The sequence below is a fragment of the Drosophila pseudoobscura genome, chromosome X (genome assembly GCF_009870125.1).
Source record: "Drosophila pseudoobscura strain MV-25-SWS-2005 chromosome X, UCI_Dpse_MV25, whole genome shotgun sequence".
In the NCBI taxonomy this organism is placed as follows: Eukaryota; Metazoa; Arthropoda; class Insecta; order Diptera; family Drosophilidae; genus Drosophila; species Drosophila pseudoobscura.
The window spans coordinates 12,358,212-12,382,302 of NC_046683.1; the positions used below are offsets into that span (position 1 = coordinate 12,358,212).

General features: G+C 44.6%; 3 protein-coding genes across 6 annotated transcripts in view; 2 read left to right on the plus strand and 1 right to left on the minus strand.

Moving 5' to 3' along the window:
- Positions 1-24,091, plus strand: part of spri (Src homology 2 domain-containing protein sprint) — a 112,626-nt gene that overhangs the window by 19,179 nt on the left and 69,356 nt on the right. The window contains exon 1 of one of the 4 annotated variants that reach the window (XM_002134128.3): positions 21,950-22,272. The exons of the other annotated variants lie outside the window; for them this stretch is intronic. Within the exon in view, the coding sequence (XP_002134164.3) occupies positions 22,220-22,272 (53 nt within the window). The 5' untranslated portion in view covers positions 21,950-22,219. Of the gene's footprint in view, positions 1-21,949; positions 22,273-24,091 lie in introns of those variants that run through there. 4 annotated transcript variants of the gene reach the window in all.
- On the minus strand, positions 3,612-5,733 carry LOC6901483 (uncharacterized). Its single transcript, XM_002134133.3, has 3 exons — positions 5,293-5,733; positions 4,048-4,668; positions 3,612-3,983 (listed from the first exon to the last, which is right to left on the minus strand). The coding sequence occupies exons 1-3, from the start codon at positions 5,610-5,612 to the stop codon at positions 3,785-3,787; spliced, it is 1,140 nt and encodes a 379-aa protein (XP_002134169.2). The 5' UTR covers positions 5,613-5,733; the 3' UTR covers positions 3,612-3,784.
- Positions 7,464-8,493, plus strand: LOC6901482 (uncharacterized). The gene is made up of 3 exons (XM_002134132.3): positions 7,464-7,617; positions 7,693-7,776; positions 7,840-8,493. Exon 3 carries the CDS (start codon positions 7,855-7,857, stop codon positions 8,368-8,370), a length of 516 nt encoding a protein of 171 aa, XP_002134168.2. The 5' UTR covers positions 7,464-7,617; positions 7,693-7,776; positions 7,840-7,854; the 3' UTR covers positions 8,371-8,493.

Sequence of the window (24,091 nt, forward strand, 5' to 3'; positions counted from 1 at the left end):
TACGAATTTTATTTCCTAGAATTTCATTTTCTAGAATTTAATTTCCTAGAGATTTAATTTTCTAGAATTTAATTTCCTAGAGATTTAATTCTTAGCATTTACTTTTCTAGAAGTTTTTCTGGAGATTTAATTTCATAGGATTTAAAAACTCTAGAATTTAATTTTTACATAATTTAATTTTCTAGAGATTTAATTTCCTAGAATTTAATTTTCCCAGATTTTAATTTCCTGGAATTTAATTTTCTAGAATTTAATTTCCTAGAGATTTAATTTTCTAGAATTTAATTTCCTAGAGATTTAATTCTTAGAATTTACTTTTCTAGAAGTTTTTCTGGAGATTTAATTTCATAGAATTTAAAAGTTCTAGAATTTCATTTTACCATAATTGAATTTTCTAGAGATTTAATTTCCTAGAATTTCATTTTACCATAATTGAATTTTCTAGAGATTTAATTTCCTAGAATTTAATTTTTCAGATTTTAATTTTTCCAGAATTTAATTTCATAGAATTCATTTACCTAGAATTTAATTATTCTAAAATTTAATTTTCTTTCACTTTATAGTCTTTAATTTTCTAGAAGTTAATTTTCTAGAGATTTAATTTCGTAGAATTTCATTTCCTATAGATTTTATTTCCTAGAACGCAATTTTCCAGAATTTAATATTCTAGAACTTAAATTTCTAGAATTTGTTTCCTAGAATTTAAATTTCTAGAGATTTAATTTTCTGGAATTTAATTTTATCTGAATTTAATTTTCAAGAAAATTTCTAGAACTGAAATTTCTATAGATTTTGTATGATTATGTTTTTCTCCCTGGGGCTGCTACTTTCTCTCATAATTTCATCGTACAAATTACTGAATCTCCCCCAACGGATGGTCTCGGTTTGTGCCAATCGCTTATGGGAAATTTGTTCAGCGAAAGGGCCACAAACGAAAATTTTCTTTTAGATTTCTTCAGTATTTTTGTGGAATTTTCGCGATTATCCAGAAGTAAATACCATATATGTATATTTTAAGCTCCATTTCTTTTTTGTGGCAGTGACCCCGGGTGGCACTGTGCCTGGGGCAGGCTTTGTCGCCTTCTACATAGTTTCATGTCCGTGTCCGTGTCCGTGTCGGTGTCCGTGTCGGTGTCCGTGTCCGTGTCGGTGTCGTCAGCAGCAGTTTCCCCATGGCAACATCTAGCAGCAGCAGCAGCAGCGGCAGCGGCAGCACCAACAAAAATGCGCAAAAAATTAATTGCTCCGCATAAATCAAAAGACTTTGCTATCCGGACAACGTCCCCACTTTGCCTCCACACACACACACACACACACACGAACACAGGCACTGCCCCCAACCCCACTTTGGCTGCCACAAGCCCCAGTACCGTGCATCTCCTTTGCGGCTTCTCTGTGGCACTTGTTACTATTTCTGATTTCCATCAGCACTATCCTAAGGCAGCAGATCTTAAGATGCAATTTGAAGCTTCATTGTTTCTGCTTTTGCGTCGCGGCATCAAGGCCACATTTTGTACAGCCAGAGGGGGCAGGGGGCGAGGTCCAATCACCCCCAAAGCGAACAACAGCTGTTCCCCCATACCCATCGATGGCCGGAAGTTTTTGGCATCGAAACACGCCAGAGAGGAGAAGCACAGGGGAGCCGTAAACAAGACGCGGCCCCATCCACCAGCCACACGCGAGTATCTCCCATGGAAGGCACCCACCCACCCGATTCCGCATCAACATCGACATCATCATCATTAACGGCCATCGCTTAAAGAGATGCCTGATGAATGTGTTTTTTATGACTGTCGAGAGGGCCTCTAGAGCGCATCGCCGACGCTGTTGCCGCACTTCAATCGAAGGTGTTTGTCAAAATTTAGTTTTATTTTAAATATATGAAGTTGGATCTGCCCTTCGCTGAGGTTCCCACTCAGGAAATAAAGAAAAAGTTGTCCTGATTAAATGCCATGGTAGAAAACATCATATGTGGCTTGATATATCTTCAGGTAAGTGGTTTTTGAAACGATTTTGGGGGTATCTTGGTAGTTCTAAGTATGGAGATGTGCTTTCCCGTTTCCGGAAAGCTTCGACGGAAGGAATACCCCAGAGGTTGTCGAATCAAGGCCGGCCTAAGTGACGACCAGTTCCAAGCAAGCTTTTCATTCTGCCTCTAAAGAAGGTTCATTCCTCTAAAGGCATATTCCAGTGGAAAAGTCCAGCCATGGCCTGCCCGCAGAACTACATTAAACCAGGGTCCATAAGATTCTGGCTGGGAAAAACCATTTGGGAGTCTCCTAAGTAGACATATCGTGGAGTTCTGCCTTGGAAAGAACGACATAAGCAACAGGAATCCCTTACTGATTAATCTTTCGATATTCTGCGAATGCTACCTCCGTGTACCGCTGGAGCAGAAATCAGACCGCGATCTCTCTCAACATTGCTCTCGATTGTGATGAAAGATGAGAAAAAAACAAAGAGAGAGAGAGTGAGAGTGATAGTGACAGCTAGCTGTGTGCCAAGGGGGTGTTGCCAGATCTCACGGCATTGCCATATACAAATTCAATCAGAGATGTCTTTGCACCTGCACACCTTTCACATGCTCTAACAAATTGTCGATTTATTTGTTGCTCCTCATAAACTATAGATTTTTATGCGGATCATAATTTTCTAGCAGTTTCCCCCGAAGCACTTGCCCAAGGCCGTTAACCGTTGGCCTCTCTGATTGCTGTTGCGCCCTGGACACTAAATAATAGTCCAAACAAAAGTCAGAGACGGAGACGGAGTCGGAGACAGAGACGGGTCGGAGTCTGAGAGCATATCACGCATACGTCAGAGGGTGTCGCCGTGTCGCTCATAAAAAGTAACCATGCATAAAGCGACTCTCAGACCCGGGACCAGAGGCCAGAGTGACACGAGGAGTTCATAAATAATGCTCTAGCGATTTATCAGCCAGAGACAGTTGCAGTTGCAGTTGCAGTTGCAGACTCTGAAGCGAAACACCCAAACACAGACCACAAAAAATAGAAACACCAACTCCCAAAAAGCCGCGACTATTCAAATGCAATTTGGCAATAGTTGTAAAGCCTGTAAAACCATGGGGGGACAAATTCCAGACCGAAACTGGTCTGAGTTCGTAACGGTCTGTGTCTGTATCTGTATCTGTGTCTGTGTCTGGCTCTGACCCGGCCCACGATCTGTCTGTTTGTTTAGCCCCGTTAAGCCTCACACTAATTACACTTGCGCTTTTTACAAATCCAGCACACACACACACACACACACGGCATTTTTCTTAGTCTGGCCACAAAAAAACGAAAACGAAACCTCCAACATATTTTCATTTTCATTTTCATGGTCAAAGTGTCAGGTCGAATGGGAATGAGAATGAATGACCAGCACCAGGACCAGGACCAGGACCAGCACCAGGACCAGGCCCAGAATGCGCTACCCTAAATGTGAGTTAGGACTCTTCCAAGCTGGGGGGTACAGACTGTCTGTCTGTGGCTTGCAAATCTTGATTTAATTTCCGGCTTTTAAGCTGAACCTCAAAATAGTTGTGGCCCCATTAGGCTGGGCATTCTGGCGCTCCATTCTCCATGTCTCAGTGTGGCAATAAAAAGCGTGTTGCGTTGGGTTTTCTATTGATAATTTTTAGTTGAAACAATTGAATTTGAACAGGAACTAACTAAACCAGCTATAACAAGGCATGGCACAACGTGTAGGACGTCTGCCTTGTTATGCCTTAACGACTGAAACATGAAATGGTATTGAACGCGTGTGTGTGTGTGTGATCTGTGGGCCTTTAGTCGGGCTTGAGGTTCCGCAGGCGCTCACTGACAACATTTTCCAGCTCCTGGACAGCCCCTAGATCTAGTTCCTGCAGCATATACAGTACGGCTGTTAGAAGATTTCTTTCTATGGGCTGTCCACGACGCCTGTTGTTGCCCCCCGATGGATAGTTGACCAACGGCTGGGGCGACTCCATGTTGCCGTATTGCCAGCTGTGGGTGGAGAGAGGGAAAGTTAATCCTTCACCCTTCTTCGATCAGAGAGGGTAGCCCTTACTAATCGTGCTCGCGTGTCTGCCATTGTAGTGGTGGCAGTGGGGCATTCTCCAGTCTGGGTGCTCGATGCGAACGACGCGGCTGTTGGTTCACCATCTGCTGCTGGCTGCGGCCGCACGATTGCCGGGACGTCTGAAGCTGCATCTGATCGTGCACCCGCTGCAACTGCTGTGGCTGCTGCTGCTGCTGCTGGTTTCTGGAGCTCTGACCAAAGTCCGACGACTGGTATTTGGCAGCCACGGACATGATGGACGACAGGCTTGCCAGGCTTGCCAAACGCCTTCCACGATACTCTCCAGAGGCGATGGAGCCAATCGGAGTACGGCTACGGTTCGGTTTAAGTGCCATCGAAGGAGCAGCTGGTGCTGGTTGTGGTGGTGGTAGCTCCTGGTTCTGGTGTCCGGCTGTGAATGGCACACACTTTACCAATTTTGCCAGCTTTGCCCCCATCTGGGCACCCAAGCAGCGCCTCTGCTTTTCATCGGACTGCTGAAAGGTGTCCACGGGGTACAAGGATACCTCTGGTGGCTTCTTCAAGGCATTTGTGAGCTCCTCCGGAGTTACATCAACGCGATCTATTTTTTCCAGCTTTGGAAAAGTGCGGAGCAGGATATTTCGATACCTGCGAAGAGAGACCACTCGTTAGGGGAGACCACTCGTTAAGGGAGAGTACTCGGTGAGGGAGACCACTCGTTAAGGGAGAGTACTCGGTGAGTGAGAGCACTCGTTCAGGGAGACCACTCGTTAAGGGAGAGTACTCGCTGAAGGAGAGCACTCGTTCAGGGACAGCAGTCGTTGGGAGAGGCCACTCGTTAAGGGAGACCACTCGTTAGCGGACAGCACTCATTCAGGGAGACCACTCGTTAAGAGAGAGTACTCGGTGAAGGAGAGCACTCGTTCAGGGAGAGCAGTCGTTGGAAGAGGCCACTCGTTATGGGTGACCACTCGTTAGCGGACAGCACTCATTCAGGGAGACCACTCGTTAAGGGAGAGTACTCGCTGAAGGAGAGCACTCGTTCAGGGAGAGCAGTCGTTGGAAGAGGCCACTCGTTAGGGGTGACCACTCGTTAGCGGACAGCACTCGTTCAGGGAGACCACTCGTTAAGGGAGAGTACTCGCTGAAGGAGAGCACTCGTTCAGGGAGAGCATTCGTTGGGAGTGGCCACTCGTTAAGGGTGACCACTCGTTAGCGGACAGCACTCGTTCAGGGAGAGAATTGGTTAGCTGGGTGGTGTACAGTACTCACTCTGAACCAGCACACTCTGCGCAAGGATTGGCCTCCAGGGCCAACACCGTGAGATTGGGCAGGTCTTTCAGATGCTTAATCTCATTGATGTCCTCAATCAGATTTGATCGCAAGTACAGCTGCTGCAGCTTAGTGCAGCTAGCGAATGCCTCCAGTGACTTGATCGCGTTCACCGACAGAGCGACTATCTTTAAGTTGGGCATGCTTTGGACTATGGAAACGTCCGTCAGGTCGCAATTGACGAAATTTAAGTTCACAACTCTATCGAGAGCAGACTCGCGGGTCTTGTCCAAAACCATTTCCTCTAGTAGGACCCTCATGTTTCGTTTTTGTGTGTTTCCCGATAAATCTCAACAAAAAGCCGAATAAAAATGTTTTTTTTTTCCGAAATATTTGCTCGTCCGAGAATATGACCGTTTGAGAGACGAATGTACTATGATATTGATGCCTAGGCACACTACATCTATGAAAATATACTAATATACACAACCAAAATATTTATCACAAGTAAGCCATGACGACCAGTAGAGGCTTGAAATTTCTCCTAGGCAAACAGACACGAGTGAACTCCATGCTCTGTGGATAGCGTACTCGTTTCTTGAAGCCCAAACGAAAGCATTACGTTTTCATGGACCGAATAACCCAGCAGCCATCTATCCCAGACTTTATGACTCTCTCTCTCTGTCTCTCTGTCAATGGAATGCAGAGGACCCAAAGGGGAAGTGCCACCTTTGGTCCACTCTATTATTTATTTATAGAGAAAGTTGGCAGGGCGTGAGGCCGTGAGGTCCCTTTGCTGCTTGGCCGCCCCTTCATTGTGTGACAAATGAATTTGGGTCAAAAGTTGTGCAAATTAAAAAAAAGCAAAAAAAAAGAAAGTATCTTGCGGTGGCTCCTCCATGTGTGTGGGCATATGTCAAAGTTCCTTCAAACACCTTCAGACCGAAAGATTCGTCTCGGCTTTGACCCACGCCCGAATGACATTCAACTGGTCGAACAAATTGCAGTTTTATTTCCATTCACGTAGTGCCCCGACCCCACCACACACACATGGGTGGAATGTGAGTGGGGGGAGGGCATCCCGAAAAATGTTACAAAAGATTTACGCCTCCGCCTCTGCAACCATCCCATCCCCCATTCCCCATTCCCCATTCCCGTTCGTGGGCAATACCATTATTTTTTCAGTTTTCTGGTTTGAGTAATGGATTAGATTTTTACTCACTTGTTTTTTGGGGCAGCACAGATAGCGCTGGGGCTGTATCCCCCCTCTCCCCGGCCCGGAGAAAGGGTACGGGAATAAAGTTTAAAAGAACTTTGTAACCGGTAAGAGAGTGAAAGCCTCTTTAAAGGTCCAACAGACTTTAAGGGACTCTAGATATGAGGCCGATGGACAACATTCTGAGAGACAAAGTAAAGGTTGAACAAGCTTTAAGGGAACCCAAAAACTTGTCATGAGAAATGGAAGGGTATTTGAGGAGGGTACCAGCGAAGGAATATGCTTTCCAATGCAGCCCACACCAGTACCTCCTCTGATTCCACTTCCATCCGATCGAATCTTCTGCTACATGCCATATCCGCCAGTGTACCATCGAAACGCCCATTGGAAGGAGCATTCCACATCTGTTTAGGCCCTAAAACTTGTGCCATTAGGCTGTTAAATTGGTTGTTTGTCTTTTAAACAGATCCGTGAGCTACGGGAGACACTGCTCACATTTTTGTGCACCTTTGATTGGTGGCAACTACAGCCACATTGCCGCATAGCTCGGCGAAAAGCTCAGCTCTGAGCTCTGCAAACTTGGCAGCTTAGGACATTGACTAGTAGTCGCCCATTTAATGACATTTGCCGTAGCTGCAGAGACGGTAAAACACCTGAAGAAGGCTATAAAAGCTGGGCATGCCCTTCCTTAACGACATTTCAGAGATGCCTACATTGTGTCCCAGGAAGATCGCAAACTGCCAGAACTCCTCGATGGGCAGCGGTGCCACAAGGGGCCCCTAGCGAGCCTTGCAGCCGCCTAGCATACACCTTTGATTGGCCTTAAAGAAGTTCTACCAATACCGCCGAAATTCTTAATTTAAGAATATCATCTCTTGGCCTACTTTCATGTGGGGTTTCTACAAACCAAACACTTGGCCCTTCTCTGGATCGTAGTAGTAGTTCTGACTAGCTTTGTCAATTGTGTGGAAGTTGTTTGCCAGTTGAAAATACTATTCAGTTCGAGACGCACTTCAGTAAATAATATAGATTTTGCAGGTTTTTGAGAATTGTGAGTGTGATTTTTTTTCGGAAATATTTTCAACGATAGGTGGTGAGTGTTCAAAAATGTAAGTGTTGTAAAAAGGAACCGGGTTTCTCTGTGTCGAGTGTGAAAATTTTGTAACTCAAATTCCCGCTTACAGTTCTTTGCCGTTTCCTTCGTTCGTTCAGTCGTTACTTTGCTGTGTTCTCGCTGGATTGTACTCGTTGCGAGTTGCCAAAAAAAGGTACATTCGCTCGCATATTTAATCCTTTTGTTCTGTTCGGTTCTAATTGCTGGCTTTCATTAGTTTTGTTTGTTGAAGATGATCAAAAATGTGGTGATGCGTGCTGCTGCCGTCTCAATGACGGTCTACCTCACCAATTACGTTGGTGTTTGGGGCACTCCGGCGGACTCCCAACGCCTGGTCAAGTCGATTGGTGTGCCTGTCGACGCCATGGTCAAGTGGTTGTCCCCAACGGACTGGCAGGAGAAGAATCTCTACAATGATGGCGTCAAGAAGAGTATTGCGTTCATTTCTGAACTGCCCGAATACATATCGCGGGCCAATCGACAGCTAGCCTATAGCTTCTGTGACTTGTCGCATCCGGAAGTGTGGATGTGTCTGGCAATGCAAGATCTGAACCCCTTTGCCAAAAGAGGCCTTGATTCTGAAGCTCCAATCGAAGAATCTGATGAGAAGCCAGGGCCGGCAGCGAGCGTCGAGGTGGACGAGCTCAATTCCACAGTCGACAACTCCAACTTTAATGACCTGTCTTACCTAAACATGTGGGAGTACTGGAAGCAGCAATTACACGCTTCCGTTCAAAAAACCAAATAATGACCACGATTTCCCACGAACCAATTCAAAAAATACTCTAAATTTTCAATGAAATTGTAAATTCTGAAAAAAAACATCACTTTATAATTCGTTATAGGTATTATTAAACTCTTTCGAACAGCCTTCCTGGTCTCCAGCTTTCCTTCCTTTCTTCCATTCTTTGCCAGACACACGGCAAACAGTGTCGTCAGCAGTCGACAGTCGACAGTCAACAGTCTATTAAAATGCCAGTCGAGCCGCCAGTCGCATCTACAGTCAAAGCCAAGCCGTGCGAAAAAGGATGTCCCATCCCCGAACCCAAACACGCACCCATACCAACCCCATTCCGAAGCGAATCCAATCCCATTCCAATAGAGGATTCTCGGGCTGTCTGTGACGGGGGTGGGGGGGTCGAACATGCGTTTTAATGTGACCCTTGCGGGGTCATAAAAATGTTTGGGGGTTTCTTACCTTTTCCTAACACACTTGTAGGCCATTTTTGTATAATACTACAGGGTACACTGGGTACAGAACGGTATACTCGTCACTGCGGTAACGGCCCACTATCGATAGATTCCTGAAGTACACTGGAGTACAGGGTATCTGGGCGCCACAATCCTCCACTTGTATCACTTTTTCTTGCTATTTCGTTCTCTTGGGATTTTTCCTGCTATTGTTCTTCGTTCAGGACTACGTTTAGACGGGTGATTCGTGGTTTTTCCTTTGGTTTTTGTCGATTGATTTTGATCCGCTTTTATTGTCGAATGATAAACATCGCCGTCGATGGCACTTTACAGAGCAGGGCAGGGCAGGGCGGTGGGACTGGGACTGTGGGCCATAAAAACTTTGGGTCTACAGGTGCGGTAGCGAATCCGAGAGGTGGAAAGTGGATGAGTGTTTTTGCATGGAATTACCTCTATGAATACAGCTCCGGGCAATCAGTAATTGTTTTTACTCTAAAGAGGCTCTTAATGCCAACTGATTAATCACCAAACCGACTTTTTGCTGATGAACTTGGGGCTCCAAGAGTATCGGGTACAACGAGTATCGGATGCAACGATTTTTGGGTATAAGGAGTTATCGGGTATCGCTAAGAGTACAACGAGATTAGGGTATAACGAGTATCTGGTACAACGAGTGTTGGGTATAACGAGTATCGGGTATAACGAGTGTTGGGTATAACTAGTATCGGGTTTAAAGAGTTAAGGGTACAACGAGATTAGGGTATAACGAGTATCAGTTATAGCGAGTGTTGGGTATAACGAGTATCGAGTATAATACTCTTCGACTACCGAGTATAGAAAATAGGTTCGATGCCGGGGGTTATTATTTTTTGGCCATTGTCTAGTGTTATTTTTCTTGAATTTCTCGACCCAAATTCCCTTTCAATTCTTTGCGGGATTCCTTCATTCAATTCCCTTTCAATTCTTTCGGATTGTGTGTGTGTCCAACAAGCATAATCCGCGTTGTATCTATTTACATATTTATCTGCATTTTGCGGAGGATTTATTCCTGTGTGTGTGACTCCTGATAAAAGGATACTCCTGGCAGCAGGAGTACTACGTGCCGCATCTTTTGGCTGACTCTTTAACCGCTTATGCCCTTAGATTTATAGTCAAGGATTTTATTTATGTCACCTCCTACTTTCTTGCACCATTTTTCATGCGGTTTAGCATACAAAGTGTCTGGCGTGGTCGAGGGAGGGGCGGGCCCTTTTAAACGTTGCATAAAATCAATTTCCCAGCAAAACTTCAAGACATTTGGTTTGATGATGAGGTAAAAGTGTTGCAAGTTTATGTTGAATGGCCATGGAAATGGCAGTCACAGCTGGCGGCGACCCCAAAAGAATGGGGAAGCTGGCTGGCTCCCCCGTCAAGAGGGTGGCGGTGGCACATTTGGCGCCCACTCGTGCCATGTCTTGCATATTTAAGTTTCGCCCTACCCCCCATTGTCTTGCGGCTCCAACTCCTGCCATGTCCATGATGTTTCCGTTTTAGTTGTTTTCCTTGTTACCTGAATACTGGATACTGGATACTGGATACTGGGTATCCTGCCTTCATTAGCAGTCCTTGGTCGCCCTCTCTCTCTTTTGAATGTATATTTTGCCACTGCATTCATTTCCGTTCACTTTCAATTCACTTCCTGTCTGTCTTTCTGTCCTTCTGTCTGTCTGAATCCCTTTATTAATGAACACTTGATGCCCGGATCTCCACTTCATTCCGGATCCGCTTCCCAAGCGCTCCTCAAGGAGCAGCCAATTAGGACAAATGCGTGTGCCTGTCTGTGTGAATATTTTGTGCTAATTTCCGTTTAATTGTTTAATATGTTGTTTGCATTTTCTATTAGCACATCTTTCCGGCATGCTCATTGTTCTGGCAATTATTAGCAATCCCCTCCTTTTGAGATTACACTCCGGCACGGCAGTGGAGGCTACTAATCGAGTTAATAGTCGAAAATTAACTGCCAACTCTTGATGAGGGTACACCCACCCACAGCCACAATAAAGAGCGAGTGCTTTTTTGGGGGAAGAATGGGTATCCATTCGACTCCAGGTACAACCACTTTACTTTTTAAAGCCTTTACTCTTGAAAGATATCCATTTGTGGCATTAGATATCTCTGACACCGACTGAATCAGCTGATCCATCGAATTTTACTCGTTGCAGAGAACCAACGAGAATCCAGAAACAAAATACACGCTGCTGGAAAGAAAATATTCAATAAAAAACATATCTAAAGGATGAATACTAAGAATTCACATGCGACGATTTAGTTTCCATCTTTCGGTGAAAGCAGAAGGCATCTCGAGGGAGTGACATCCGCCCACCTTCTCCGCCGCTGTGTGGCTCTCTCTCTCTTCTGCACTAATTTAAATCATTTTAATGGCCAAATACCCCAACAGCCAGGGCCCAACTAATTCTCGCACAACTCCTAAGACACGGCAAATCCCGAATGCCATAAATGCGGCGCTGGGGCTTAGCAATGGCACCAAAAGGGAAACAGAGAGCAAACCAAACCGCGAAACCATCTTTGGAGGACGGTTTGCCGCCCAGCCTTGCCTTGGAAGTTGGCAAACAGACAATGAAAACCGCAGGCTCCATTCGCAGGCTCCTTTCTGTGGACTCCAACCATCCACTGGATGCATGGAATTCAACTTTCAATTGTTCGCTTTCGCCTGCTTCTGTTCCTGTTCCTGTTTCGGGTTACTTGTTTCCATTTCCATCTCCCTCTCCCTCTCCATTTCCGCTTTTCTTTTTGAAAGTCGTAATAGAATAAAGTTTGCACCATGGGAATTTCGACTGTTGTTTTTCCAGCTCCCAACGCTCTCCCACCTGACCCACCACCACCCATTCAGACAGACAAAAGTACATAGATCTTATGTTTCGTTGTTGCTTAGGAGCGTCCTTAGCTTGTTTCCAGCTTGTAATCCACTCAGCCCCCGACAGACAGACACTCCCGCACTCCTTAGGCCTCCCGCTCTTTTGGGATAAAGGTAATCCCAGGCAGGACTCGAAATTGTGAGGGGTTTTCAGAGTTTGAGATCATTAGATGTTCTTGGAATACACAGACAGAAAAGATAATTGGTAGATCTCATTGCTGGCTGTAAAGATAAGATAAGATACATCGTTTAGATACAACATTTAGATTGATTTCCGCGACAGATACTCAGAGGAATCTATGATGTGGCTCGTATATCGTGATGCGGCAGCGCCCCTCGGTTCGGTTGGGCTTCGTTTCTGTTTTTGTAGAACAGATACAACATTTAGATTGATTACCGCGAAAGATACTCAGAGGAATCTATGATGTGGCTCGTATATCGTGATGCGGCAGCGCCCCTCGGTTCGGTTGGGCTTCGTTTCTATCGGGTTTCCGGATCTGGAACTGATTTCAAGCGAAGATATCATTTAAATCTTATTGAATTGAGACGCCATTCCCTTTCTTTTCCTTTAGAGCATTCCTTAGTCGATTCCTGCGCCCCTTTTGGCCCCTCTCTCTCTGTCTCGCTCTGGTTTAAAATTCTGATGGGGAGGAGTACGAGTATCTGCTCACCTACTTACGATGCCGGCTGTCGGCTGTGTCGTCTGTGTCGCCCGTTCTGTTGTCTGGGGTGTCTGCTTATTGCTTTTATTTATTCACTAGACATAACTCCAATCCAATCCCCCTACCCCCCACCCCCCCGTCCCCTCTCTGGTAGAGTAGTCATGTTTTTGATTTGTTGTGGCCCGACGGCGTTTTAGCAGTCGCAGGTGTTGCCTTCCTTTCCTCCCTCCCTCTCTCTCTCTCTCACTCTTTGGTGTTTATGACAAAAAGTTTGGAGTTTTATGCCAGTGCCGGGAAGTATGCAAAAATATGGCCTGCCCTGCCGTCTGTGGGGCATAAAAAACGCCGCCCGAAAGTAGGCAACGCCACATTTTTATTTGCCCATAATATTGCCCGTTATAGTACGGGGTATCAAGTGGTGTCAAGAGGGGTATTTGGCTCAGGCAAAAGGGGAAAATAATGGATATGATATGTACAAGATAATCACCTGGAAATATTCTCTCCTGTGTTTCCCCACAATTAGCAGATTTATTCTTAATAAATAAATAAATAAAAGGTTCAGGGACTGAGTCGAAGAACGATCCTTTCTTTCCAATTATGTTGTGGCTGTTCTTCGAGTAAAATTATGGGATATTATAGGTATAACTGCCTGCAGATCTGGGATAAAAAGTCGCATTTTTTTAGGCCCAATTTGTTGTCAAAAAATTAATGAAAAATTCGTTGAAATCTTTTATTTTCTTTTAATATTTATTGAATAATTATAAAAAAAAAATCCCAAGAATTTGTAAACCTGCCTAAGAAGGGGTATCTTCTAGTCGCTTTACTTTATAGACCACATTCCTCTGACATGTTTTTATATGTTTTCTACGAGGGGCAGTAAAACAGCAGCAGAGAATCGAATGGAAATGCCGGAGGAGGAGGGGAGAGGAGTGGGTGGTGGAGGATTGTCAATCAATGTATGGCCACCGGTCATTGATGGGATTTTGATTTGCTTGTCAGGCGGCGACGATGTCCACCTCCTGGCAAAAGCCAGCGATTAGGCTGCCGCCGCCGTTGGCCATAAAACTAATCAAGTTTAAATGCGATGCTGCCCCATAAATGTTAAGCTGCTTAAATGGACCATGCCCCATGCCCCATGCCACACACACGCACAACCCACAGGAGAACTAATTAAGTAATTACTTTTCGCTCATTAAACGAAAACGGAAGAGAAATTCAACTTCAATTTGACTTGATGCTGTCTCTTTGGACCTGGCCCTCTGTCCATCAGCCTCGCACTTCAGCCTTTTTGCCCTTTGCCCTCCACCAGAACTTTTTTCGGGGTGATGGGGGGGTTGGGGGGGCAGAAGTTTTGATGCTCATGTATCGATTGAATCGACGACGCTGAAATATTAATGATGGAAGGAACCAGAACCGTACGCTTTTCAGAGCCGACGGGAACAGGAGAATGGCTTAAAAGCTACGGGGAAGCCACACTGGGAGAGAGAGGGTGAGCTTTCAACTTTAAAACTTAAGGGAAAAGCTTTACAATAGAAAAAATACTCAGATGCCACACATATCCCTTGAAATGGGTTCTTTAGGAAGGTTTAATTTTGCAATAAATTATTTTAAAGCCCTTTGAATGTCTTCAGGCTGCAAATTTTCTATAAATACTTCCAGGAAAATCAAATCTTGATAAAAAGTCATGGATGTTAAAACTATTTATAGCTTTTAAGCTTATAAAAAACATTCAGTATGATATTCTAAGGATAAGAGTCTCCTCCTGATGTGGGTTGTTCTTTACAGCTCCAACCCCAATCCATTGATCGGAAAGGCATTCCTGCAAAGGCACAAAAACTTAAAAACTTAATGAAAAAATGTACCCCCCCAATATCTATACCGATGGTAGTGCCACCTGATGCGACAAAAGCCTGCCCCCAGTGCCACAAAAACACACAAAAAGTGGGAAAAGGGGAGCAGGGCAAAGAGTGTTGGCAAAATATCAGACACCATAATTAACTTGCTCATAACGCGGCGGCAACAAAGGACGACAACGAAAAGGATATACAAGTACGAGCCAGGGGAGGAGGGGTGAGGGGGGAGGGGGGACACGCAGACGCCAGATGCTGCCGGTGGCGCTACACAAAAGGGGCAGCATTGCGTGCGGAATGGGCGTGCCACTAGCACTGGATAATTTTTAGTTCATTTTTGTTGTTGTCGCAGTCATTATTCCTTGATAATATTAAGGGTATATTGTGTTCTTGATGTCTTAAAAAAGAAAAAAAATCATGCACACGACATGTATTTTGCATATTACACTTGTGTGTCTGCTTGACGAAGAACCAAAGTCGCTAACACCATAAATTGTGGCACTAGTAACATTTTTACGTGCCTTCCGCGAATCGGGTATCCTTTAGTCGGAATAAGCCCTCGAAGCACCATACCTTTTTTGATTCCTGTATTTTGGCGGCAGACGCTGCTGAAAAAGCCGTGCAGTGAAGTGCTTTAAAAAGATAAAAGCCATTTATCACGCATGCACACTCCGCACTCCACAAGGGGGGGGGAAACTGGGGGAATTGCCTGCCCCACAGACAGGTGCACGAAGACGGAGGAGAGAGGCGAGAGACGGGAGACGGGAGCATTCTCATTGAACAGAGTAATCCTCTCAAGGAACGCTTCAAATCCAATGGAATTTCACTCAAGCCACACCAGGAATGCCCTTACTCTGCAGAGAATGCGGAGAATGCCTTAAAAGACTTGGATACTGGTATTGTTCGAAGGTTGATTCCCCCTTCTCAGTGACTGATCCAACATCTAATAATCCACTTTTGATGAAAATCGTCATCGTATCATCATGGAATGAGCTGGAACTCTTATGGCCATGGTATGGATCCTTGAGATATTATAATCTTTAATCAACGGAAAAATTTCTGTCTATCCATTAAGCTTTACATGGAATTCGACCTATAATAAATATGCCCACAAACGTATCCTAGCATGGGTTCCTACATATGTGCTCTACCCTTCTCCATGTACCCCAAAATCGTAGAGTAGCCAAAGAATTATTAAGCCAAGACATCGTTGTTTTTTGTGGGCAGAAAAAGGCCTCCAGAAGACCTCCACTCCCGCGGAGGCACCACCGCGTGGGTGTTAAGCCGATCAACAGCCATTAGGTCTGGTCTCTGCCCGACCACAAATACGCACACACACACACATACACACAGAGAAATGCCTTGACTAAAAGTAACAAAAAATAACCCAAAATAATGGGATTTTTACCATCAAAATTTAAGAAATTTTCTTTCTAAAAATGATGAATTTCTAACATTTTTTTACTTGAACGAAAGGAGGGAACTAGCTCCTTTTCTTGCCTGAAATTTGGTCTGTATTTTTCTCCGAGTGTACTGTCTTTCCACTCCATCTCTCTCTCAGAACTAACGGTCATATCAGGCATATAATTTCCGGCCTAAAAGCATGCAACAGTGTTGCCCACAGTCTGCCCTTTTGGCCAGTTTTTCCGGGCACTTTTCAGCTTTTGGTTTTTCAATGCACGTAGCAAAAGTTAGCCAAAGCCATAAAGTTTTTTTTTTTTTTTTTGCTGGCAATTCAATTTGTAGGAATTTTTGTTGTGTTTCTTGAATGGGCTTTGCGGCTCTTCTCTCTGGCTGTGTATCGTAAATAAGCAAAAGGAAAAGGGGACCATTGTGGACGGCTATAACGACCCGTTCTACAGAGACTAAGATCGAAAGAAAACCAAATACTCAGTAGCAAAAATAAGATTCCTCTTCAAGTGTTTTTAAAGGCATCCTTGGGTCGCTCTCCGGTTCGAAAGACCAGGTGTTCAAAGAGCCAAACTATTGCCATTCTGTGGCATCTGGAGTTTCCAGCCTTTTCCAGACAAACATTTCCTTTCATCCGAAGAATTCCTAATAGTGGAAGAAAATTTTTCGAGCGCTGTACACGGATGGACGGCTGCGACGCGACGTTCGTTTTTATCGCATTCGCGTGTCTGACATGCATGCCTCACTGAGGCGGCATCCACCACGCCCCTGTCCCGCCGCCACTTTCCCAGAGAGACAGCACGCAACAGCAAAACAAGGCTGAAAATTGCTACTTTGTCTCGGGGCAGAAATGTGGACTACTGGGTTAATATGTCTATCACTTTTATACGGCCAGTTGACGAGGCTAATACGATGCACACCCACCCACCCAGAGGCACGAGGCCCCCCCCCCCAAAGCAACGCCAACATAAGTTTAAGATGCATTGATTTATGATAATAAATAAAATAATATTACAAAATATACAATGCCGGACGTTGAACCATTCGGTTTACGGAAATTTAAATTCTATCCCATAATTTAATCAATTTTCTATAATATTTCAACGAAAGATGTTCTAAAATTTGTTCTTAATCGAGCTTGACAAAGATCACATAATTGTGGTAGGATCTTAGATTAATAAACCAAAAATGTACGGCCACTCTGGGAAAAATACGAAAGATACGGGCACTTCAAAAGTAGGTAGATCGACGCTCAATTATTGGAAATGGTGCAGGTATAGGATAAAGACGATACAACTCTTCACTATCACATAATTCTCTGCCGTTAATATTGTCGCCATAAACTGATTGAAGCCTTACTAGCTTAAACCCAATTTCGATTAACTTTGATGAGAAAACCTACCACCCAAAGTCCACAAAGACTTCCACACTCTCCGACATATTTATCTACCAAAAAGAGATCCCAGAATTTTTACGCAATCTCAGCTAAGGGTTAAAGGGTATTAAGGGTATAAAGATAGAATAGTTTTTTTTGTAATTCTAGCTCAAAATCGTTCTTTTTTTTTAATTGTTTTTAATATAGATTTTTAGTTCGATTTTTGTTGTTTTTTGAACATTTGTATTATTTTTTCATGGGGAAAATATGTACTTTTTTGTACACATGTGTGCTGCTACCTTTCGTGGCCACTTTTAAGGGAAAAAGCAGTTGATTACAGGAGATACATACATAGAATAAATGTTATATATATTTACAAACAGTTAATGGAATGTTATTGTGGAGATCTGGTAGGGAGATCGAGTGGAGGACACCAGATCTTGGTGTCTTGGTAATTAGAGTTCTGGGTAGTATAGAGTATATATGGTATAGTATAGGCGTTGCAAAACATCGCACTTTTTGGGAACCTTTAGGTCCCTCTTTCGAAGTCGCTGTTTCGTACATATATACCTTGGAGCCTTACCTATTCGCCCTAGAAATTTATTTCAATTAGTTTTTTGGCAATATTTTGAAATGGAATACAGGACTACGTACTTTATTAGAAGTACCATTAAAATGTTATACGAATTGCAGTTTTTCATATTTTTTTCCCCCCCAATTAAAGACAATTCTTGGTACCCAAATATGGCGCTTTTTTTGCTCTGGTCCGTCCTTAAGGTGTGACCGTTTTAGCCCAAGTAAATGGTAACACTCAAATTGGTTAAAGTTTGTTTTTATTGGCGCGTTTAATGCGAAAACGATATTGCCTGTCATTCATGGATTAGTGTCTGTCATGGGGTGGGGGGGTTGTTTTTCTGGTAGTATGTTCTGCCTCTCTTTCTTACAGTCTATTGTAGTTTCACCTTACCGCATTTCTCTCCGACATTTCTCTGGTTACACTTGTTGTCGCCTTTGCTTCTCTTATTGGATTATGCGCTTTCTCTTTCACACATTTCCGCATTTTCCGCAACTGGAAAAGGCCAATGGACAGCAGCAAAAGCGGAAAAACCAGACGCGGCAAAAATGCGAATCAAGAGAGAAAATCGCTGGAGAGATGCGAATAAGAAAAGCAAAAAAAAATAAAAATAAAAAGAAAATAAACAAAAAGCCGGTCAAGCGGGCTCCGGTGTCTCCGGCCTCTCCGTGGCTCTCCTGCCTCTGCGGTCTCTGAAATAGTTAAGTCCCCAATTGGATTTCCATCAACAGCAGCTTTGTTGTTGTTTTAATTAATTTGCATTTGCTGCTGCTGGACGCTGATCGATTTAATTGGCAGTACTCCTAATTGAAGTTGATTGAACCGTCCCCTGTGCCTCATGGAGACGTGTGAAGGGATCAGCGATGTGCGGAGAATGGGAGAGAGGTGGTCCTTCACTCATCCGAGTCGCCCTCATAGAGCCTGCAAATGTCTGGCAGAGGTACCAAAAACTCCACTTCTTCGATGGTTTGGAAAATGCCTAGGGATTTCTGGGAGCGGGCTGCACCTTCAATGAATGCGCCCTGCATGCAGCATCAGCGTCATCTTCCTTTCGTGCGCAGGCGTCTAACGCTTGACGTTGTCTCTCGGCTCTCCCAAGGCCCACACACTTGCTCTCGCTCTAGCGCTCGCTCTCTTTCTTTCGCTCTCCCTGTTTGTGTGTCTCCTTGGCGCTCTCTCACTCTCTCCCTCTTTCTGCGCCTCCTTGGCGCTCTTCAGCTCCCTCCTCGTGCCCCCTTGGCGCTCTCTAACTCCCTGCTCGTGCTTCCTTGGCGCTCTCTTTTTCTCTCCCTCTCCTCGTGCCTCCTTGCCGCTCTCTAACTCTCTCCCTCTTTGTGCGCCTCCTTGTCGCTCTCTAACTCTCTCTCTCGTGTCTCCCTGCCGCTCTTTATTGAGTTTCTTTTGTGCGCCAATAAGACTCTGGAAGCACACGGCGCCGGCGGCAGCGGCAGCGACAGCGGCAGCGACAGCGACAGCCTGGAAGCGCACAGTGGTACAGGGTATCCCCAGAAAGTGGAATTAGGAGACTAACTAAATAAATTGGTCTAGACCCAGAATGTAGCCAAATCCTAAGCCCATGAACAAACTTTAAAACGTGTTTCCGGAATCTAGCAGATAGTATCTTTCTCTATGGTTTTCGATACCCCAGGCCCCTTCTAGGAGCACTTTATGCCCAAAAAAGCTTATATACAAGCCTTTAGATGGTGGTTTTTCTGCCCAAGAAATTCTTAAAATTTGAATTATTTTTTTGAAGTAAAACCAACCACGGTGCCCCTCTGTTAGTGGCAGCGGCAGCGGCAGCGGCCTCGGCCTCGCCATGTGCCGGTCCCCTCTTTCGGGGGCCTCGACGTCGTTGTCGGCGTCGCCGCTGCGCCAGTCCTCAGCAAACTTTCGATGCGAACGCGCGCCCCATCTTCAACGGTCGCTGTCGTCGCAGTCGCAGTCGCAGTCGCAGTCGTCGATCTTCGTGGAGGTACAAAACGCCTCGTATCGCACCGTCTCGTGTGACGTGTGTGTGTGTGTGTGTGTGCAAGCGCGATCCATTAAAAGGTGTGACCATTGCCCTGCGATTTGTCCCCGCTTTCCTGGAGCGTCCAGTGATTCATTCGCGTTTCGCGAAAAATCGAAATTTTACTTCTTCACCGCCCCGCCACAAGTTTTTTTTTTCCATTTCTTTCGTTGGTTGATCTTCTGGTTGTTCTGCTTCCATGATCTTCTTGTTGTGCCTCGCTCCGACTCCGACTCCGACTCCGACTCTGTCTCTGGCTCTGCCTTTTCTCTATGTATTCGTAACGCTCTTGTGATTGCGATTGTGCTGTAACCCTGGCAAACGATTAACGGTAAACTAAGCAAGACGAAAGATCTTTGACCGAAGCTTTTGATACCCTTAACCCGCTCCATAGCGGATAAACATACGATATATGTACTTTTCAAGTGTACATTTATCGCTTTGCGTACGATAGTTCTACAGATCTTCCAGAAATTTAGTGGCTAAAAATTTGAAGCACTAGTTCTATCATATAAGAGACTCTTTAAAAACTGAAATGAAACGATCTTCAGTCATTCCGCAAGAGAAATAGTACCTTCTGTTCTTCTGCCACAGACTCTGTTCAATCGTGCTACCCTCTTTCAGGGTATGATGTGACCATGATGACTCTGACAATAAAAAAAAGCACTTTTATTTTTGACAAACGACGCAACAAATCGTTAAAACAAAAAAAAAACAGCAAAACGACAAAGCAACTGAAAAGCAAATGAAATTGCAATTTATTTAATTTTTCTTTTTTTGTTGTAGTTCTAGGGTCATTGGCATTAAATTAAGCAAACAACTGAACAGAAGCCAAAACAAAAACAAAAACAAATTAAAAAGAAAAAGAAATGAGTTGAAGAAGGCAATGGAATGGCAGTTGCTCCAATTGATGATCTCGCTGGAGAGGGAGTGGCTCTGCGAAGAGCATTCCCCCGGCGCGGGGATCCATTAATCATGCAAAATGAGTTTCGGAAGAAGCGTAGAACGACAGATACCCCCGGCAGCTTCTGGTATTTTCTAAGCTAAAATAACTCATGATGGATGGGTGGGCTTTAGCTCCAGTGAGATTGAAACCTTGAAGATCTTTTTCCTTGAAGAATTCCATCAAAACTAAATCCTTTGATGTGCCCCTAGTTGCCTTCACAATCCATCTTCTAAGCCGTTTCTGGTTTCTGATACTGGTTGATCATATTTGTATTAGTCATGATTATTATTGCCATTTCCAGTTTACTGCTCTTGTCCCCCCACTGCCTGCAGATCCTGTTCTTCTGGGCCTCTTCTTCTCTGCCTGAAGAACCGATCCTCTGCTTCTGTGAGGAATATGCTTCTTCATGACTCGTTTCTGCAACTTATAGTCGAGCATCAGTATGCAGTGTCATGCACACGATGTGTATGTTGTTTTTTACAATGGATCGTGTTCTTCTGCCTTAAGATCCGATCCTCTGCTCTTTCTCTGCCTCAAGATCCGATCCTCTGCTCCTTCTCTGCCTCAAGATCCGATCCTCTGCTTCTTCTCTGCCTTAAGATCCGATCCTCTGCTCCTTCTCTGCCTTAAGATCCGATCCTCTGCTCCTTCTCTGCCTTAAGATCCGATCCTCTGCTCCTTCTCTGCCTTAAGATCCGATCCTCTGCTCCTTCTCTGCCTTACGATCCGATCCTCTGCTCCTTCTCTGCCTCAAGATCCGATCCTCTGCTCCTTCTCTGCCTCAAGATCCGATCCTCTGCTTCTTCTCTGCCTTAAGATCCGATCCTCTGCTCCTTCTCTGCCTCAAGATCCGATCCTCTGCTTCTTCTCTGCCTTGAGATCCGATCCTCTGCTCCTTCTCTGCCTTACGATCCGATCCTCTGCTCCTTCTCTGCCTTAAGATCCGATCCTCTGCTCCTTCTCTGCCTCAAGATCCGATCCTCTGCTTCTTCTCTGCCTTGAGATCCGATCCTCTGCTCCTTCTCTGCCTTAAGATCCGATCCTCTGCTCCTTCTCTGCCTCAAGATCCCATCCTCTGCTTCTTCTCTGCCTTAAGATCCGATCCTCTGCTTCTCTTTAGCAGCATTCGCTTGGAAACCCACCTCTGGCATAGATAGATCATCATTTTCTTCTCTATGCCTGTCTCCGACTTCTCTTTGTTCCTCCTTCCTTCTGTATCTCCTCTCCGTGATCTCCTACGCCTAAGGCCGAGTCAGATAAGACCCAAATTAGTCATATTATACAGAGTACAGATACATACATATATCGGCTGACGCGTCGCGTATCGAGAAATTGTTTAGTATTTTTATTTTTGCATTTTGTTTCCAGTGTCTGTGCATTATTAAGTGAAAAAGGCGGAAAACCCGGCGAAAAATATACCAATACAAATAAATAAATACAAGAGCCACCAAGTTCTTGAGTCCCCCGATGTGTGTGGGCGTCCGCCTGCTCCGGGGTCTATCTTCCCTGCACACATGTATGCACACATGTCTATATATGGCGTATATATCTTCTGATTAGTTTAATTAAAGCGTATTTCAATTGGCGCTGTGCCGCAGTGCTGCGCAGTTGTTGTTGCACAACATTTCCTGCCGCCGCACATTGAAAAGGAGGAACGAAACGGAACGATGACGACCAGCAGCCTTGCAAGACAGATACTGGACAAGTTCTTTCCATTTCGGTGAGTGTTAGAGGCCTCCGAGAGGCGACAGGAGCACCCAATGCAAAAATGCAAAAATGCCAAAATGCCAAAAATAAATATGGGTCAGGCAGGCGTCGACAATACTCTTTTACTCCCTCTCCAAACGCGCCAAGTGCCTGGTTGGCTATTTTCGGTTTTTGTTGGTGCGGGGGGGGGGGGGGGGGGGGGGGGCCATAAAAACAAAGATGAAGTCGCTGCGAAGCATAGCCCCCAGGGTGTAACGAGGCCTCAAATACCCTTTAAGATCGAGTCAAAACTGAGGAGAACAGCAAATCAATGGGCATTTAGGGCCTTACCTATAAAATATATATCATTCCAGATACATGAACCATATACTCATAAGGAACCATATCTAAGGAAGTTAATGATATGGAATCACAGCCTTTTCTTTTATTGGTTTTATTTTTGAAAGAAACAAAAGACTCTTCACAGAAAAAATCTCTCTGGGGCTTTCAGATATACTCCTATGGCAAGAAGAGTTCCATATCTATGGGGCTTTCAGATATACTCCTATGGAAAGAGGAGTTCCATCTCTCTGGGTCATCCAGATATACTCCTATGGCAAGAAGAGTTCCATATCTATGGGGCTTTCAGATATACTCCTATGGAAAGAAGAGTTCCATCTCTCCGGGTGCATCCAGATATACTCCTATTAAAAGAGGAGTTCCATTCGGGTGAGCAATCTCCATTCTGTGTGTCACTTTGTATGCGAATGGACAGGACAGGAAATGTAGACAGCGTTCAACTAGAGCAACGATCGATCGTGATCGCCGAGAGACAGAGACACATAGAAAGAGAAAGAGAGAAGAAGGAAGCGCTTCAACTCGGATAATTGACAAAGATGAATGGAGGATGAATACAGAACCGGAATGTGGTCTCTTCCATCGATTCTTGTCTTGAGACTTAGATGGAGTACGATCACTTGTTAGAGAATCATCTCTTCTTGGTTAAGAAAGTATTTTATAGATCTACTTTGAGGTATTCCCCAAAGCAATCCTTGGATCCTAATGGACAATAATGATCTTTGAGTGGTGGTGCATGGAACCAACTTTTTTTTAACTATGAAATGATCTTTGAAAGATCTTTTTTTATCAGACAAACCTTTTGCTCTCGACATTTAGATGTTCTTTGGAGAGAGAAGATTGCCCCCTCTCTCCTCTCTTTTATTAGTTTCTTTGTCTTGTGTTTACTTTCGTTTGCAGCTGTTTTTTTGGGGGGCGTCGCCGACACGTGAAAAATAAACACTTTGGAGGCGACCAAACGGTCGCAGCTGTTTCTTCTCTCCCTCTCCCTCTCTCCCTCTCTCTCTTTCTTTCTCTTGAAAGTTTTCTCTGATTTCCTTCTATGAATCGCGGGGAATCTTGGGCCCTCTGCCTGGCGGCAATCCTTTGGCCCTAATAAACATATTTTCTCATTTGCAAAACTCTCGTTTTTCCCCCCCGAAAGCGCTTTTATCGCATGGCTATAATTGTCTTCATAACAATAACACTTTTGACATTAACAACAATGAGGAAAGCGGCGGGAAAGCAGCGGGAAAGCGTCGGGAAAACGGGCTAACGGGCTGGCGGGGCGGAAAGCTGAAGGGGGAAAATGGCCCAAAGCATTATGACAACAACAATGTCATAATTTTCCACAATAAAAAGTGTTTTTGTTGATTAAATGGCACAGAAGAGTGGAAAAGCGGCAAAGCGGAATGAGAGGGAGGATTGGTGTGGCATGGTGGCATGGTGGCATGTGGGGGGGTGGGGGGCCTCCGTCTGCTAATTTGCCATTTTTTTGGAAAATTCATAAAAAAGGG